General features: G+C 50.3%; 1 protein-coding gene and 1 long non-coding RNA gene across 2 annotated transcripts in view; one reads left to right on the top strand and one right to left on the bottom strand.

The window, feature by feature from the left end:
* CHD3 (chromodomain helicase DNA binding protein 3) overlaps positions 1-6,322 on the bottom strand; it is a 106,314-nt gene extending 99,992 nt beyond the window's left edge. Inside the window, exon 1 of the mRNA XM_086871900.1 lies at positions 5,839-6,322. Within this exon, the coding sequence (XP_086728026.1) occupies positions 5,839-6,112 (274 nt within the window). The 5' untranslated portion in view covers positions 6,113-6,322. The remainder of the gene's footprint in view (positions 1-5,838) is intronic.
* LOC147647489 (uncharacterized) lies at positions 5,898-8,815 on the top strand. The gene is made up of 2 exons (XR_015281552.1): positions 5,898-6,192; positions 7,651-8,815. It is a non-coding gene; the product is annotated as an uncharacterized LOC147647489 (long non-coding RNA).
* Positions 8,816-15,158: the final 6,343 nt, after the last annotated feature.

The following is a 15,158-nucleotide window of genomic DNA, read 5'->3' as shown; positions in this document are numbered from 1 at the left end:
ATTTTTGAAGGGGTTAAAATTCAAATTTTTGGAGTTTTTGAGGGTTTTTTTTGAGGTTTTTTTGTGGATTTTTGAAGGGGTTAAAATTCAAATTTTTGGAGTTTTTGAGGTTTTTTTGTGAATTTTTGAAGGGGTTAAAATTCAAATTTTGGAGTTTTTGAGGGGTTTTTTTGAGTCGTTTTTGTGAATTTTTGAAGGGGTTAAAATTCAAATTTTTGGAGTTTTTGAGGGGTTTTTTTGAGTGGTTTTTGTGAATTTTTGAAGGGGTTAAAATTCAAATTTTTGGAGTTTTTGAGGTTTTTTTTTTGAGGTTTTTTTGTGAATTTTTGAAGGGGTTAAAATTCAAATTTTTGGAGTTTTTGAGTGGTTTTAGTGAATTTTTGAAGGGGTAAAAATTCAAATTTTTGGAGTTTTTGAGGGGTTTTTTTGAGTCGTTTTTGTGGATTTTTGAAGGGGTTAAAATTCAAATTTTTGGAGTTTTTGAGGTTTTTTTGTGAATTTTTGAAGGGGTTAAAATTCAAATTTTTGGAGTTTTTGAGGGGGTTTTTTTTGAGTCGTTTTTGTGAATTTTTGAAGGGGTTAAAATTCAAATTTTTGGAGTTTTTGAGGTTTTTTTTTTGAGTCGTTTTTGGGAATTTTTGAAGGGGTTAAAATTCAAATTTTTGGAGTTTTTGAGGTTTTTTTGTGAATTTTTGAAGGGGTTAAAATTCAAATTTTTGGAGTTTTTGAGGGTTTTTTTTGAGTGGTTTTAGTGAAATTTTTTTGAGCGTTTTTTTTGGGTGAAAAAGGGAGAATTTACTCATTTCTAACCTTTTTAAAGAAAAATAAATCTGATTTTTTTTCACCAAATTCGCTTTTTCCCCTCATTAATTTGAGGCCAAACTAGGAAAAAAAAATAAATTTAATTTAATTCAGGGAGGAGGGGGAAAAAAAAGTTAATTTTGGGCAAAAAATGTTCATTTTTGAATGAATCTGGGTGGGAAAATGAGGAATTTTGGGGTGAAATCTTCATTTTTTAACATTTTTGGCACCCCCAGGAGGAGTTTTTAGGTGAAAATTGAGGCAAAGAACCCCAAACTTTCCCCCCCGGGGTGGAAACTTTTTGGTAAATAAAAAATAAACCTCGATAAAATAGGATAAAATGCAATAAAACAATAAAATTCTAATTAAAGAGGGTCCTGGCAGGGATAAAATGGGAATTGGCAGGTCCTGGAAGGAACCCAAACACCTCAAAATGGGGTAAAAGAAGCGATTCGGGTCCTGGAAGGGGAAAAAACGACACCCAAACACCTCAAAATGGGGTAAAAGAAGCGATTCGGGTCCTGGAAGGGGAAAAACTACACCCAAACACCTCAAAATGGGGTAAAAGAAGCGATTCGGGTCCTGGAAGGGGAAAAACGACACCCAAACACCTCAAAATGGGGTAAAAGAAGCGATTCGGGTCCTGGAAGGGGAAAAACTACACCCAAACACCTCAAAATGGGGTAAAAGAAGCGATTCGGGTCCTGGAAGGGGAAAAACTACACCCAAACACCTCAAAATGGGGTAAAAGAAGCGATTCGGGTCCTGGAAGGGAAGAAACTACACCCAAACACCTCAAAATGGGGTAAAAGAAGCGATTCGGGTCCTGGAAGGGGAAAAAACGACACCCAAACACCTCAAGATGGGGTAAAAGAAGCGATTCGGGTCCTGGAAGGGGAGAAACGACACCCAAACACCTCAAAATGGGGTAAAAGAAGCGATTCGGGTCCTGGAAGGGGAAAAACGACACCCAAACACCTCAAAATGGGGTAAAAGAAGCGATTCGGGTCCTGGAAGGGGAGAAACGACACCCAAACACCTCAAAATGGGGTAAAAGAAGCGATTCGGGTCCTGGAAGGGGAGAAACGACACCCAAACACCTCAAAATGGGGTAAAAGAAGAGATTCGGGTCCTGGAAGGGGAAAAAACGACCCTCAAACAAGTCAATGTGGGGTGCGACAGCCGGTCTGGGTCCTGGCAGGTACCTACAGCCACCAACACCCCGCAAAACAGCCACTTTGGGTCCTGGCAGATGCACAGCAACACCCGTCGCACCACATGATGGGGTCAGTATCAACTTTGGGTCCTGGCAGGGCACCACCGGCCCCCATCACCTCATGATGGGGTTCAACACCCACTCTGGGTCCTGGCAGGGCACCACCGGCCCTTTCACCCCTCATGATGGGGTTCAACACCCACTTTGGGTCCTGGCAGGGCACCACCGGCCCTTTCACCCCTCATGAGGGGTTCAACACCCACTCTGGGTCCTGGCAGGGCACCACCGGCCCTTTCACCCCTCATGATGGGGTTCAACACCCACTTTGGGTCCTGGCAGGGCACCACCGGCCCTTTCACCCCTCATGATGGGGTTCAACACCCACTTTGGGTCCTGGCAGGCCACCACCGGCCCTTTCACCCCTCATGATGGGGTTCAACACCCACTTTGGGTCCTGGCAGGCCACCACAGGCCCCCATCACCTCATGATGGGGTTCAACACCCACTTTGGGTCCTGGCAGGGCACCACCAGCCCCTTTTCCCCTCATGAGGGGTTCAACACTCACTTTGGGTCCTGGCAGGGCACCACCAGCCCCCTTTTCCCCTCATGAGGGGTTCAACACTTACTTTGGGTCCTGGCAGGGCACCACCGGCCCTTTCACCCCTCATGAGGGGTTCAACACCCACTTTGGGTCCTGGCAGGGCACTATCGGCCCTTTCACCCCTCATGATGGGGTTCAACACCCACTTTGGGTCCTGGCAGGCCAACACAGGCCCCCATCACCTCACGGCGGGTTCAACACCCACTCTGGGTCCTGGCAGGCCACCACCAGCCCCCTTTTCCCCTCATGACGGGTTCAACACTCACTTTGGGTCCTGGCAGGCCACCACCGGCCCTTTCACCCCTCATGATGGGGTTCAACACCCACTTTGGGTCCTGGCAGGCCAACACAGGCCCCCATCACCTCACGGCGGGTTCAACACCCACTTTGGGTCCTGGCAGGGCACTACCAGCCCCTTTCACCCCTCATGATTGGGTTCAACACCCACTTTGGGTCCTGGTAGGCCACCACCGGCCCCCATCACCTCATGATGGGGTTCAACACTCACTTTGGGTCCTGGCAGGGCACCACCGGCCCTTTCACCCCTCATGATGGGGTTCAACACCCACTTTGGGTCCTGGCAGGTCACGGTGACACTCACGGCCTGCTTACAAACACCTCCCTCCCCTCACAACCCAGCCCCGGTGCGGCGGGAAGCGCTGAGGGGACCGGGGAAGGGGCTCCGGTGCCTGCGGGAAGCTCTGAGGGGCCCGCGGGGGTCTCCGGAACCGCCGGGAAGAGCTGAGGTGAGGATCGGGGGGAATGGAGGGGTCTCGGTACCTGCGGGAGACTCCGGGAAGCGGGAAAGGGGAGCTCGGGCCCCCGGGGAAGCTCTGAGGGGTCTGAGGGGGCACTCGGGGGTCTCGGTACCTGCGGGAGCCCCCGGGAAGCGGGAAAGGGGAGCTCGGGCCCCCCGGGGAAGCTCTGAGGGGACACTCGGGGGGTCTCGGTATCCCCGGGAAGCTCTGAGGGGACACTCGGGGGGTTCCGGTGTCCCCGGGAAGCTCTGAGGGGTCTGAGGGGGCACTCGGGGGTCTCGGTACCTTCGGGAGCCTCCGGGAAGCAGGAAAGTGGAGCTCGGGCCCCCCGGGAAACTCTGAGGGGACACTCGGGGGTCTCGGTACCTTCGGGAGCCTCCGGGAAGCGGGAAAGGGGAGCTCGGGCCCCCCGGGAAACTCTGAGGGGCTCGAATGGCGGTGAGCTCGGGAGGAAGCCTGGGCCGGTCCCGGTATCCCCGGGAAGCTCTGAGGGGTCACTGAGGGGTCCCGGTGGTCTCTCCGGGCAGCTCTGAGGGCTCGGGGTGGTCACTCGGGGGTCCCAGCGGTACCTCCGAGAAGCTCTGAGGCGTCACTTGAGGGGTCCCGGTGGTCTCTCCGGGAAGCCCTGAGGGCTCTGAGGGGTCACTCATGGGGTCCCCGGTATCCCCGGGCAGCTCTGAGGGGGCACTCGGGGGTCCCGGAGGTCCCTCCGAGAAGCTCTGAGGGGACACTCGAAAGGTCCCGGTACCCCCGGGAAGCTCTCAGGGGACACTCGGGGGTCCCCGGTATCCCCGGGAAGCTCTGAGGGCTCTGAGGGGTCACTCGGGGGGGATCCCCGGTATCCCCGGGCAGCTCTGAGGGGTCACTCGAGGGTCTCGGTATCCCCGGGAAGCTCTGAGGGCTCTGAGGGGCCACTCGGGGGTCTCGGTACCTTCCGGGAAGCTCTGTGGGCACTGGGCGGTCACTCGAAGGGTCCCGGTATCCCCGGGAAGCTCTGAGGGCTCTGAGGGGTCACTCGGGGGGGATCCCCGGTATCCCCGGGAAGCTCTGAGGGATCACTGAGGGGTCCCGGTGATCCCTCCGGGAAGCTCTGAGGGCTCTGAGGGGCCACTCGGGGGTCTCGGTACCTTCCGGGAAGCTCTGTGGGCACTGGGCGGTCACTCGAAGGGTCCCGGTATCCCCGGGAAGCTCTGAGGGGTCACTCGGGGGTCCCCGGTATCCCCGGGAAGCTCTGAGGGCTCTGGATGGTCACTCGAGGGGTCACTCAGGGGGTACCTCCGGGCAGCTCTGAGGGCTCTGAGGGGACACTCGAAGGGTCCCGGTATCCCCGGGAAGCTCTGAGGGGGCACTCGAAGGGTCCCGGTATCCCCGGGAAGCTCTGAAGGGTCACTCGAAGGGTCCCGGTATCCCCGGGAAGCTCTGAGGGCTCTGAGGGGTCACTCGGCGGCCTCGGTAACTCCGGGATGCTCTGAGGGGTCACTCGAGGGGTCTCGGTACCTCCGGGCAGCTCTGAAGGGTCACTCGAAGGGTCCCGGTATCCCCGGGAAGCTCTGAGGGGACACTCGGGGGTCCCCGGTATCCCCGGGAAGCTCTGAGGGGACACTCGGGGGTCCCGGTATCCCCGGGCAGCTCTGAGGGGTCACTTGGGGGTCCCCGGTATCCCCGGGAAGCTCTGAGGGCTCTGGATGGTCACTCGAGGGGTCACTCAGCGGGTACCTCCGGGCAGCTCTGAGGGCTCTGAGGGGGCACTCGAAGGGTCCCGGTATCCCCGGGAAGCTCTGAGGGCTCGGGGTGGTCACTAGGGGAGTCCTGGTCACTGAGCATCCCGGCGGTTCCTCCGGGAAGCTCTGAGGGAATCTGGGGGCAGCTCCGGGGGTCACTCGGGGCTCCCGGTCACTCTGAGGGGTCACTCGGGGGTCCCCGCGGTCCCTCCGGGAAGCTCTGAGGGGTCACTCGGGGGTCCCGGTCACTCTGAGGGGTCACTCGGGGGGTCCCGGCCACTCTGAGGGGTCACTCGGGGGTCCCGGCGGTCCCTCCGGGAAGCTCTGAGGGGTCACTCGGGGGGTCCCGGTCACTCTGAGGGGTCACTCGGGGGTCCCGGCGGTCCCTCCGGGCTGCTCTGAGCGGTCACTCGGGGGGTCCTGGTCACTCTGAGGGGTCACTCGGGGGGGTCCCGGTCACTCTGAGGGGTCACTCTGAGGGGTCACTCGGGGGGTCCCGGTCACTCTGAGGGGTCACTCGGGGGGGTCCCGGTCACTCTGAGGGGTCACTCGGGGGTCCCGGCGGTCCCTCCGGGAAGCTCTGAGGGGTCACTCGGGGGGTCCCGGTCACTCTGAGGGGTCACTCGGGGGGTCCCGGTCACTCTGAGGGGTCACTCGGGGGGGTCCCGGTCACTCTGAGGGGTCACTCGGGGGGGTCCCGGTCACTCTGAGGGGTCACTCGTGGGGGGTCCCGGCTGTACCTGCGGGCGCCTCCGGCGGTCCGGGCGCGGCGGGCGCTGGCGGCGGCGGCGGCGGCGGCGGCAGCGGGGCCGGGGCCGGCCCGGCGAAGATGTCGGGAGCCCCTCTATGCCCGGCCAAAAGCGCGGCAGCGGCGGCGGCCGCGGCGGCAGCAGCGGCGGCGGCGTCTTCCTCCTCCTCTTCCTCGTCGTCCTCCTCATCGTCGTCCTCCTCATCCCCCTCGGACACCGCCATCTCCTCCTCCTCCTCCTCGTCCTCCCTCAGCGGGGACGCCATGGCGGGGTGAGGGGCGGGGGGCCGAGGGGACCCTCGGCGTGCGCCGCTCCCACCGCCCCCAAACCGCCCCCGCCGCTGAGGTGGGGGCTCGGTTGTGAGGTGAAAATTGAGGAGGGGGGGGGGGTGAGGTGGAGGAAGAGATGAAAAACGGGGAGACCCCCCCCGGGCCGGGCCCAGTGGGGGCCGCGGAGGGGGGGGTGGGGGTGGGGGGAAGGGGGGGGCGGCGGGGAATGGGTTGAAAAACGGCCGGATCGGTTAAAATCGCCTCAGGGCGCGGTGTGAGGGCGGGCGGGCGGCGGGACGGCGCCGGCAGCGAAAATGGCCGCCCCGGGTGTAATTTTAAAATAAACCCCCCCCCCCCCCTCCTCACAACTCCCCTCCTTTTCCTCTTCTTTCCCCTCACGAAAATGCAAAAAAATAATAATATAATAATAAAAGAAACGCACCCCGGTAAGTGGAGGGTTGATGTGGGGGGGGAGGTGTAAAAAAATATGGAGAAGGGAGGGGTTAAAAATGAGGGAAAATATGAGGGGTGGTGCCCCCCCTCACGAGCTCCGTGAGGGAAGAAATAATAAAAAAAAGCGCAAAATGGCCGAATGAGGGTTTTTTTTGTTTTTTAAAGTTGCCCCACACGCACCTTGGGGGAGGAAAGAGGGTGAAAAAGAGGAGAAAAAAGCCTCAAAATTAAAAAAAAATATATATATAAGAAAGAAGAGGCAAAAAAATATATATATATAAAAGGGAAAAAAGGAAAAAAACCCGGCAAAACCCAACCCGCGAAAGGGGGAGGGGAATTAAGGAGAGGAAAAAAAAATAATTAAAATTAATATTTAAAAAAAAAAAAAGGAGGAGGAAAAAGAATGGAAAGGAATGGAGGGGAGGATTGAAAAGGAGTTAAATTGTGAGGGGAAAAGGAAGGGTGAAGTGAAAAAAACGGGGTGGAAAAATGTTCGAGGGGAGGATTGAAAAGCAAATAAAAAAATAAAAGGGGGTAAAAAAATCGGCTTTAAAAAAAAAAATTTAAAAAAGGGGGATGGAAAAGAGAAAGCGACGTTGAAATTGATGGGAAGGGAAGGGGGGGAGAGTTAAAAAAATAAGCGTTAAAATTTAAAAAGGGGATTAAAAAAATAAAGGTTAAAAATAAAAAAAAAATGGGAAGGGGCTGAAAAGGGTAAAAAAAAAAAAATATAAACGAGATTAAAAAGAAAGCGTGACAAAAAAAAAACTTAAAAAAATTCAGTGCGAGTTAAAAAAAATTTAAATAAAAATAAAAAAAACCGCTAAAAAATTAGAAAAATTTAAAAAAATAAAAATAAAAGCGAAACTCTTTTAAAAAATAATAATAATAAATCCCAAAACTCCCCCCACCCCACCCTCCCCTCCCCTCCCCTTTCCAACTTTCTGCCTCTACAACCCGAGCAGGCGAAAAATCCTCATCCTGCCTCTTTTTTAGGGTATTTTTAGTGAGTTTAGGGGGTTGCCTAATTAATGATAATTAATATTTTTTTTGATTGTTTTTTTTTCCCTCCCTCCCTCAGATTCTTCCTGGATGAAGGAACAAATATTTCCCCAAACCTGGGGTGGTGGGGGGAAAAAAAATACGAAACCGAAGAGATTTTTCTGCATAAAACAAAGATGGCTGCGGTAAATTATTTCTTTTTTTTTCTTTCTTTCTTTGCTTTTTTTTTTTTTCTTCCTCTTTCTTCTTATTCTTTCCTCCCCTCCTCCTTTTTTTTTTTTTTGTTTCTTCCCCTCCTCACTCCCATAAAAATATTTCGAGGGGGGGGAAAGGATTAATCAGTACTCATGCTCAGTGTGACATCAGCATAAATTGTTAAAGGTTAACTAGTTCCATACTCGTCACGTTTCCCCTTTTTTTTTAATATATAAAAATATATTTATTATTATTTTTTAAAGGTTTTTTCAATTCTGGTTTTTTTTTGTCCATTCTCGGTGATTTTAAACCCGAGTTTTTAAAAAAAAAATAGAATTAAGATTAAAATGAGGTTTTTAAATGTTTTTTTTTGTTGTTGTTTTCTCCCTCCCTCCTCGACTTTGAAATACTTGGGAAGGGAGTGGTTTGGTGGGTTGGGTTTTTTTGGGGTTTTTTTATTATTTTTGGGTTTTTTTTCTTCTTTCTTTTCTTTTTTTTTGGAGTTTCTTTAAGGCTGCAAGGAGGAAAAAACAAAAAAAAATGAAAGGGGAGGGGGTTGTGAGGATTAAATAAAAATAAAAATAAAAAGGTTGAGGAAAGGGTTGGAAAAATGGGTTTAAAAAGGGTGGGAAAGGGGGGAGGTTGAAAAGGAATTAAAAAAAGATTGAAAAGGGATAAAAATGATTGAAAATGAATTTTAAAAGGTTGAGAAAGAATTTAAAAAAAGGTTGAAAAGGGATAAAAAAAGATGGAAAAAGAATTTAAAAAAAGGGTTGAAAAGGGATAAAAAAGATGGAAAAAGAATTTAAAAAGAGGTTGAAAAAGAATTTAAAAAAAAGATTGAAAATTAATTTAAAAAGGTTGGAAAGGAATTAAAAAAAGGTTGAAAAGGAATTAAAAAAAGGTTGGGAAGGGATTTAAAAAAAAGGTTGGAAAGGAATTAAATAAAAGGTTGAAAAGGGATAAAAAAGATGGGAAAATAATTTAAAAAATGAAAATAAAATTAAATTTTAAAGGGGAAAATATTGGAAAGGGGGAAAATTTAAAAAGGGGGAAAATTAAAAAGGGGAAAAGATTAAAAAAGGGGGAAAAAATTGGAAAAGGGGAAAAAAAAGGGAAAAAAAAGGGGAAAAGGGGAAAAAATTGAAAAGGCATTTAAAAAATATTGGAAAAGGGTTTTTAAAAGGTGAAAGAAAATTTTTGAGAAATGGTTAAAAATCAAAAAAAGTTGAAAGAAAAAAATGTTTTTATTTAAAAAGATTGGAAAAGAGGATGGAAAAAAGTAAAAAAAAATGGGAAAAGGGGAAAAATTATTAAAATTTGAAGAATTTTAGAAGGAAAAAAATAAAGAGGAAGGAAATGGGAAAATATTTTAAATGGGTGAAAGTTTAAAAGATGTTTAAATTGAGAAAAATATCCAGGAAAAAATGTTAAAAAGTGGAGAAATGTTAAAAATGAAACTTTTAAGGAGGGAAAAAGGATGAAAAAGGAGAAAAGATTTTAAAAAGATTCAAAAATGGGGGAAAGGATTGAAAGATTTAAAAAAAAAGGAAAAATATTAAAAGAGGGAGATAAAAATGGATAAAAATCAAAAGGGGGAAATATTTAAAAATGGGTAAAAAATCAAAAATGGGGGGAAAAAATTAATAAAGAGTTCAAGAGATGGAAAAAAATGTAATAAAGAGAAAGAAATGTTAAAGAAAAGGAGAAAAAAGATTGAGAAAGGGGAAAAATTAATAAAAAAAATTAAAAAATATTGGGAAAAATGGGAAAAATTAAAAAAAATAATAATAAAATATTAAAAAGAGGAGAAAAAAATGTTTAAATTCCCCAAAATCCAGCCCAAAAAAAACCCCCAGAGGTAAAATTTGTCATCAATTAAATTTTTTAGGCACTGAAATTGCCCAAAATGCTCCAAAATCACCCCAAAAACCTCAGGCCTTGCCTCTCCCTCCCCTCCTCGTTGAGTTTTGCTGCTTTTTTTTAATTTCTTCTTCCTTTTTAGGGCTTTTTTTACCCCAAAATGATGGAAAATTGGGGAAAAACCACTCAGAGTTTGGGGGTTTTAAGTTATTTGGGTTTTTTTTTTACTCAAAAGTTGTTTCTGGTTGTTGTCAGGGAGCCCAAATTTCACCCAAAAGCTTCGTGTGAGGCCATGAGAATCTCAAAAATCACTGAAATTCCAACAAAATTCCACCAAAATTCCCCCCAAATGTCCCCAAATCCCCCCAAATTTCCCCCAAAAGTCCCCAAATTCCCCCAAATTCCCCCCAAATGTCCCCAAATTCCCTCAAATTTCCCCCAAAAGTCCCCAAATTCCCCCCAATTGACCCCAAATGTCCCCAAATTTCCCCAAATTCCCCCCAAATGTCCCCAAATTCCCCCCAAATGTCCCCAAATTCCCCCAAATTCCCCCCAAATGTCCCCAAATGTCCCCAAATTCCCCCAAATTCCCCCCAAATGTCCCCAAATCCCCTCAAATTTCCCCCAAATTCCCCCCAAATGTCCCCAAATGTCCCCAAATTCCCCCAAATTCCCCCAAATTCTCCCCAAATGTCCCCACATTCCCCCCAAATTCCCCCCAAATGTCCCCAAATTCCCCCCAAATGTCCCCAAATCCCCTCAAATTTCCCCCAAATGTCCCCAAATCCCCTCAAATTTCCCCCAAAAGTCCCCAAATGTCCCCAAATTCCCCCCAAATTCCCCCAAATTCCCCACAAATTCCCCCCAAATGTCCCCAAGTTCCCCCCAAATGTCCCCAAATTCCCTCAAATTTCCCCCAAAAGTCCCCAAAATCTTCATGTGACACCTCAAAAACCTCCGATTTCCCCAAATTCCCCCCAAATTCCCCCAAATCCCCTCAAATTTCCCCCAAAATGTCCTCAAAACTTCGTGTGAGGCCATGAGAATCCCAAAATTCCCCCAAATTCCACCAAAATTCCCCCCAAATTCCCCCAAATTCCCCCCAAATGTCCCCAAAATCTTCATGTGACACCTCAAAAACCTCCGATTTCCCCAAATTCCCCCCAAATTTCCCCAAATTCCCCCCAAATTCCCCCAAATTCCCTCAAATTTCCCCCAAAATGTCCTCAAAACTTCGTGTAAGGCCACAAGAATCCCAAAATTCCCCCAAATTCCACCAAAATTCCCCCAAATTTCCCCCAAATGTCCCCAAAACCTTCATGTGACACCTCAAAAACCTCAAATTTCCCCAAATTCCCCCCAAATTTCCCCAAATTCCCTCAAATTTCCCCCAAATTCCCTCAAATTCCCCCAAAAGTCCCCAAATCCCCTCAAATTCCCTCCAAATGTCCCCAAATTCCCCCCAAATGTCCCGAAATTCCCCCCAAATGTTCCCAAATTCCCCCCAAATGTCCCCAAATGTCTCCAAATTCCCCCCAAATGTCCCCAAATTCCCCCAAATGTTCCCAAATGTCCCCAAATTCCCTCCAAATGTCCCCAAATTCCCCCAAATTCCCCCCAAATGTCCCCAAAATCTTCATGTGACACCTCAAGAACCCCCAAATCCTCCAAATTCCACCCAAATGTCACCAAAATCTTCATGGGACACCTCAAAAACCTCAAATTCCCCCCAAATGTCCCCAAATTTCCCCAAATTCCCCCAAGTTCCCCCCAAATTCCCCCAAATTCCCCCCAAATTCCTCCCAAATCTCCTCAAAACTTTCATGTGACACCTCAAGAATGCCCAAATTTCCCCAAATTCCCCCAAATTTTCCCCAAATCCCCCCAAAATCTTCATGTGATGCTTCAAGAACCCCAAAATTCCCCAAATCCTCACAAATTCCACCCAAATGTCACCAAAACCTTCATGTGACACCTCAAGAACGCCCAAATCTTCCAAATTCCTCCCAAATTCCCCAAAATTCCCCCAAATCTCCTCAAAACTCTCATGGGACACCTCAAAACCCCAAATTTCCCAAATTCCCCCCAAATTCCCCCCAAATTTCCCCCAAATTCTCACAAATTCCCCCCAAATCCTCCCAAAACCTTCCTGTGACACCTCAAAAACCCCAAATTCCCCCAAAATTCCCCCAAATCCTCCCAAATCTCCTCAAAACTCTCATGGGACACCTCAAAAACCCCAAATTTTCCCCAAATTCTCCCAAATTCCTCCCAAATTCCCCCAAATTCCCCCCAAAAGTCCCCAAATCCCCCCAAAATTCCCCAATTTCTTCCAAATCCCCCCAAATTTCCCCAAATTCCCCCCAAATTCCCCCAAATTCCCCCCAATGTCCCCAAATTCCCCCCAAATGTCCCCAAATTCCCCCCAAATGTCCCCAAATTCCCCCCAAATGTCCCCAAAACCTTCCTGTGACACCTCAAAAACCCCAAATCCCCCAAATTCCCCCAATGGTGCACCCTGGGGTGGCACCGATGTCACCAATGTCACTGAGGGGTGACACCGATGTCACTGTGTCACCGTGGGGTGGCACTGATGTCACCCTGGGGTGACACCGATGTCACTGTGTCACCGTGGGGTGGCACTGATGTCACCCTGGGGTGACACCGATGGCACTGTGTCACCCTGGGGTGGCACTGATGTCACCAATGTCACTGAGGGGTGATACCGATGGCACTGTGTCACCCTGGGGTGGCACTGATGTCACCAATGTCACCGTGGGGTGACACTGTGGGGTGACACCGATGGCACCCTGGGGTGACACTGATGGCACTGTGTCACAGTGGGGTGACACCGATGGCACCGTGGGGTGACACTGATGGCACATTGTCACCGTGGAGTGACATCAATGGCACCCTGGGGTGACACCAATGGCACTGTGTCACCCCGGGGTGGCACTGATGTCACCCTGGGGTGTCACCGATGTCACTTTGTCACTGTAGGGTGTCACCGTGGGATGGCACTGATGTCACCGTGTCACTGTGTCCCTGTGTCACCATGTCACCGTGTCACTGTGTCACTGTGTCACTGTGTCACCAATGGCACTGATGTCACCGTGTCACTGTGAGGTGGCACTGTGGGGTGGCACTGATGTCACCGTGTCACTGTGCCACGGTGTCACCGTGTCACCAAAGGCACTGTGTCACTGTGTCACTGTGTCCCTGTGTCACTGTGTCACTGTGTCACCATGTCACTGTGTCACTGTGTCACCAATGGCACTGTGTCACTGTGTCACTGTGAGGTGGCACTGTGGGATGGCACTGATGTCACCGTGTCACTGTGTCACTGTGTCACCAATGGCACTGTGTCACCGTGTCACTGTGTCACTGTGTCACTGTGTACCTGTGTCACCATGTCACTGTGTCACCATGTCACTGTGTCACTGTGTCACCAATGGCACTGTGTCACTGTGGGGTGTCACTGATGTCACGGTGTCACTGTGTCACGGTGTCACTGTGTCACCGTGTCACTGTGTCACTGTGTCACGGTGTCACTGTGTCACGGTGTCACTGTGTCACCGTGTCACTGTGTCACTGTGTCACGGTGTCACTGTGTACCTGTGTCAGTGTCACTGTGTCACCGTGTCCCTGTGTCACGGTGTCACTGTGTCACTGTGTCACTGTGTACCTGTGTCAGTGTCACTGATGTCACCATGTCACTGTGTCACCGTGTCACTGTGTACCTGTGTCACTGTTTCACTGTGTCACTGTCACTGTGGGGTGTCACCGTGTCACCGTGTCACCGTGTCACCGCGTGCCGTGCCCGGGTGTTCCCGCTCTTTGTCGCTGTCACACCCTGAGTGACCCTCGGGTGTCAGGGGTGGGGACACGGACAGGTGACAATGGACAGGTGACACAGGGACAGGTGACACAGGGACCGGTGACAATGGACAGGTGACACAGGTGACATGGACAGACACATGGACAGGTGACAATGGAAAGGTGACACGGACAGGTGACACAGGGACAGGTGACAATGGACAGGTGACACGGACAGGTGACACAAACAGGTGACAATGGACAGGTGACACAGGGACAGGTGACAATGGACAGGTGACATGGACAGGTGACAATGGACAGGTGACACAAGTACAGGTGACATGGACAGGTGGCACTGGACAGGTGACACAGACAGGTGACAATGGACAGGTGACACAGGTACAGGTGACACGGACAGGTGACAATGGAAAGGTGACACAGACAGGTGACAATGGACAGGTGACACAGGGACAGGTGACACGGACAGGTGACACAGACAGGTGACAATGGACAGGTGACACAGGTGACACGGACAGACACATGGACAGGTGACAATGGAAAGGTGACACAGACAGGTGACATGGACAGGTGACACAGGTACAGGTGCCACAGGTACAGGTGACAATGGACAGGTGACACAAGTACAGGTGACAATGGACAGGTGACATGGACAGGTGACACAGGTACAGGTGACACAGACAGGTGACAATGGACAGGTGACACAGGTACAGGTGACAATGGACAGGTGACACGGACAGGTGACACAGGTACAGGTGACATGGACAGGTGACACAGGGACAGGTGACACAGGTACAGGTGACAATGGACAGGTGACACGGACAGGTGACACAAGTACAGGTGACACGGACAGGTGACACAGGGACAGGTGACACAGGTACAGGTGACAATGGACAGGTGACACAAACAGGTGACACGGACAGGTGACACAGGTACAGGTGACACAGGGACCGGTGACAATGGACAGGTGACACAGGTGACACGGACAGACACATGGACAGGTGACAATGGAAAGGTGACACGGACAGGTGACAATGGACAGGTGACACAGGTACAGGTGACACAAACAGGTGTCACGGACAGGTGACATGGACAGGTGACACAGACAGGTGACAATGGACAGGTGACACAGACAGGTGACACGGACAGACACACGGACAGACACATGGACAGGTGACAATGGAAAGGTGACACAAGTACAGGTGACACGGACAGGTGACACAGGGACAGGTGACACAGGGACAGGTGACACGGACAGGTGACAATGGACAGGTGACACAGACAGGTGACACAAACAGGTGACACAAACAGGTGACACGGACAGGTGACACGGACAGGTGACACAGGTACAGGTGACATGGACAGGTGACACAGGTACAGGTGACACGGACAGGTGACACGGACAGGTGACATGGACAGGTGACACAAGTACAGGTGACACGGACAGGTGACACAGACAGGTGACATGGACAGGTGACACAGGGACAGGTGACACAAACAGGCGCCAAGCGCGTCCCCGATCGCCTCCTTCGCACAGAAATCCGATTTTTTTATTCGGCCTCCAAAAAGCCCCAATTTGTCCCCAAAAACCCTGAGGGGGGGAGGGGTGGGACCCTCCTGGGGACCCCCCCGGTGTCACCGGGGATTTTGGGGGGTGGGGGAGGGGATTGAGGACCCCTGACCCCTCCCCCCCCT

This window comes from Cyanistes caeruleus, chromosome 37 (assembly GCF_971803275.1).
Source record: "Cyanistes caeruleus chromosome 37, bCyaCae1.hap1.1, whole genome shotgun sequence".
In the NCBI taxonomy this organism is placed as follows: Eukaryota; Metazoa; Chordata; class Aves; order Passeriformes; family Paridae; genus Cyanistes; species Cyanistes caeruleus.
The sequence above is the reverse complement of the archived record's forward strand: the minus strand, read 5'-3'. Positions and strand labels throughout refer to the sequence as shown.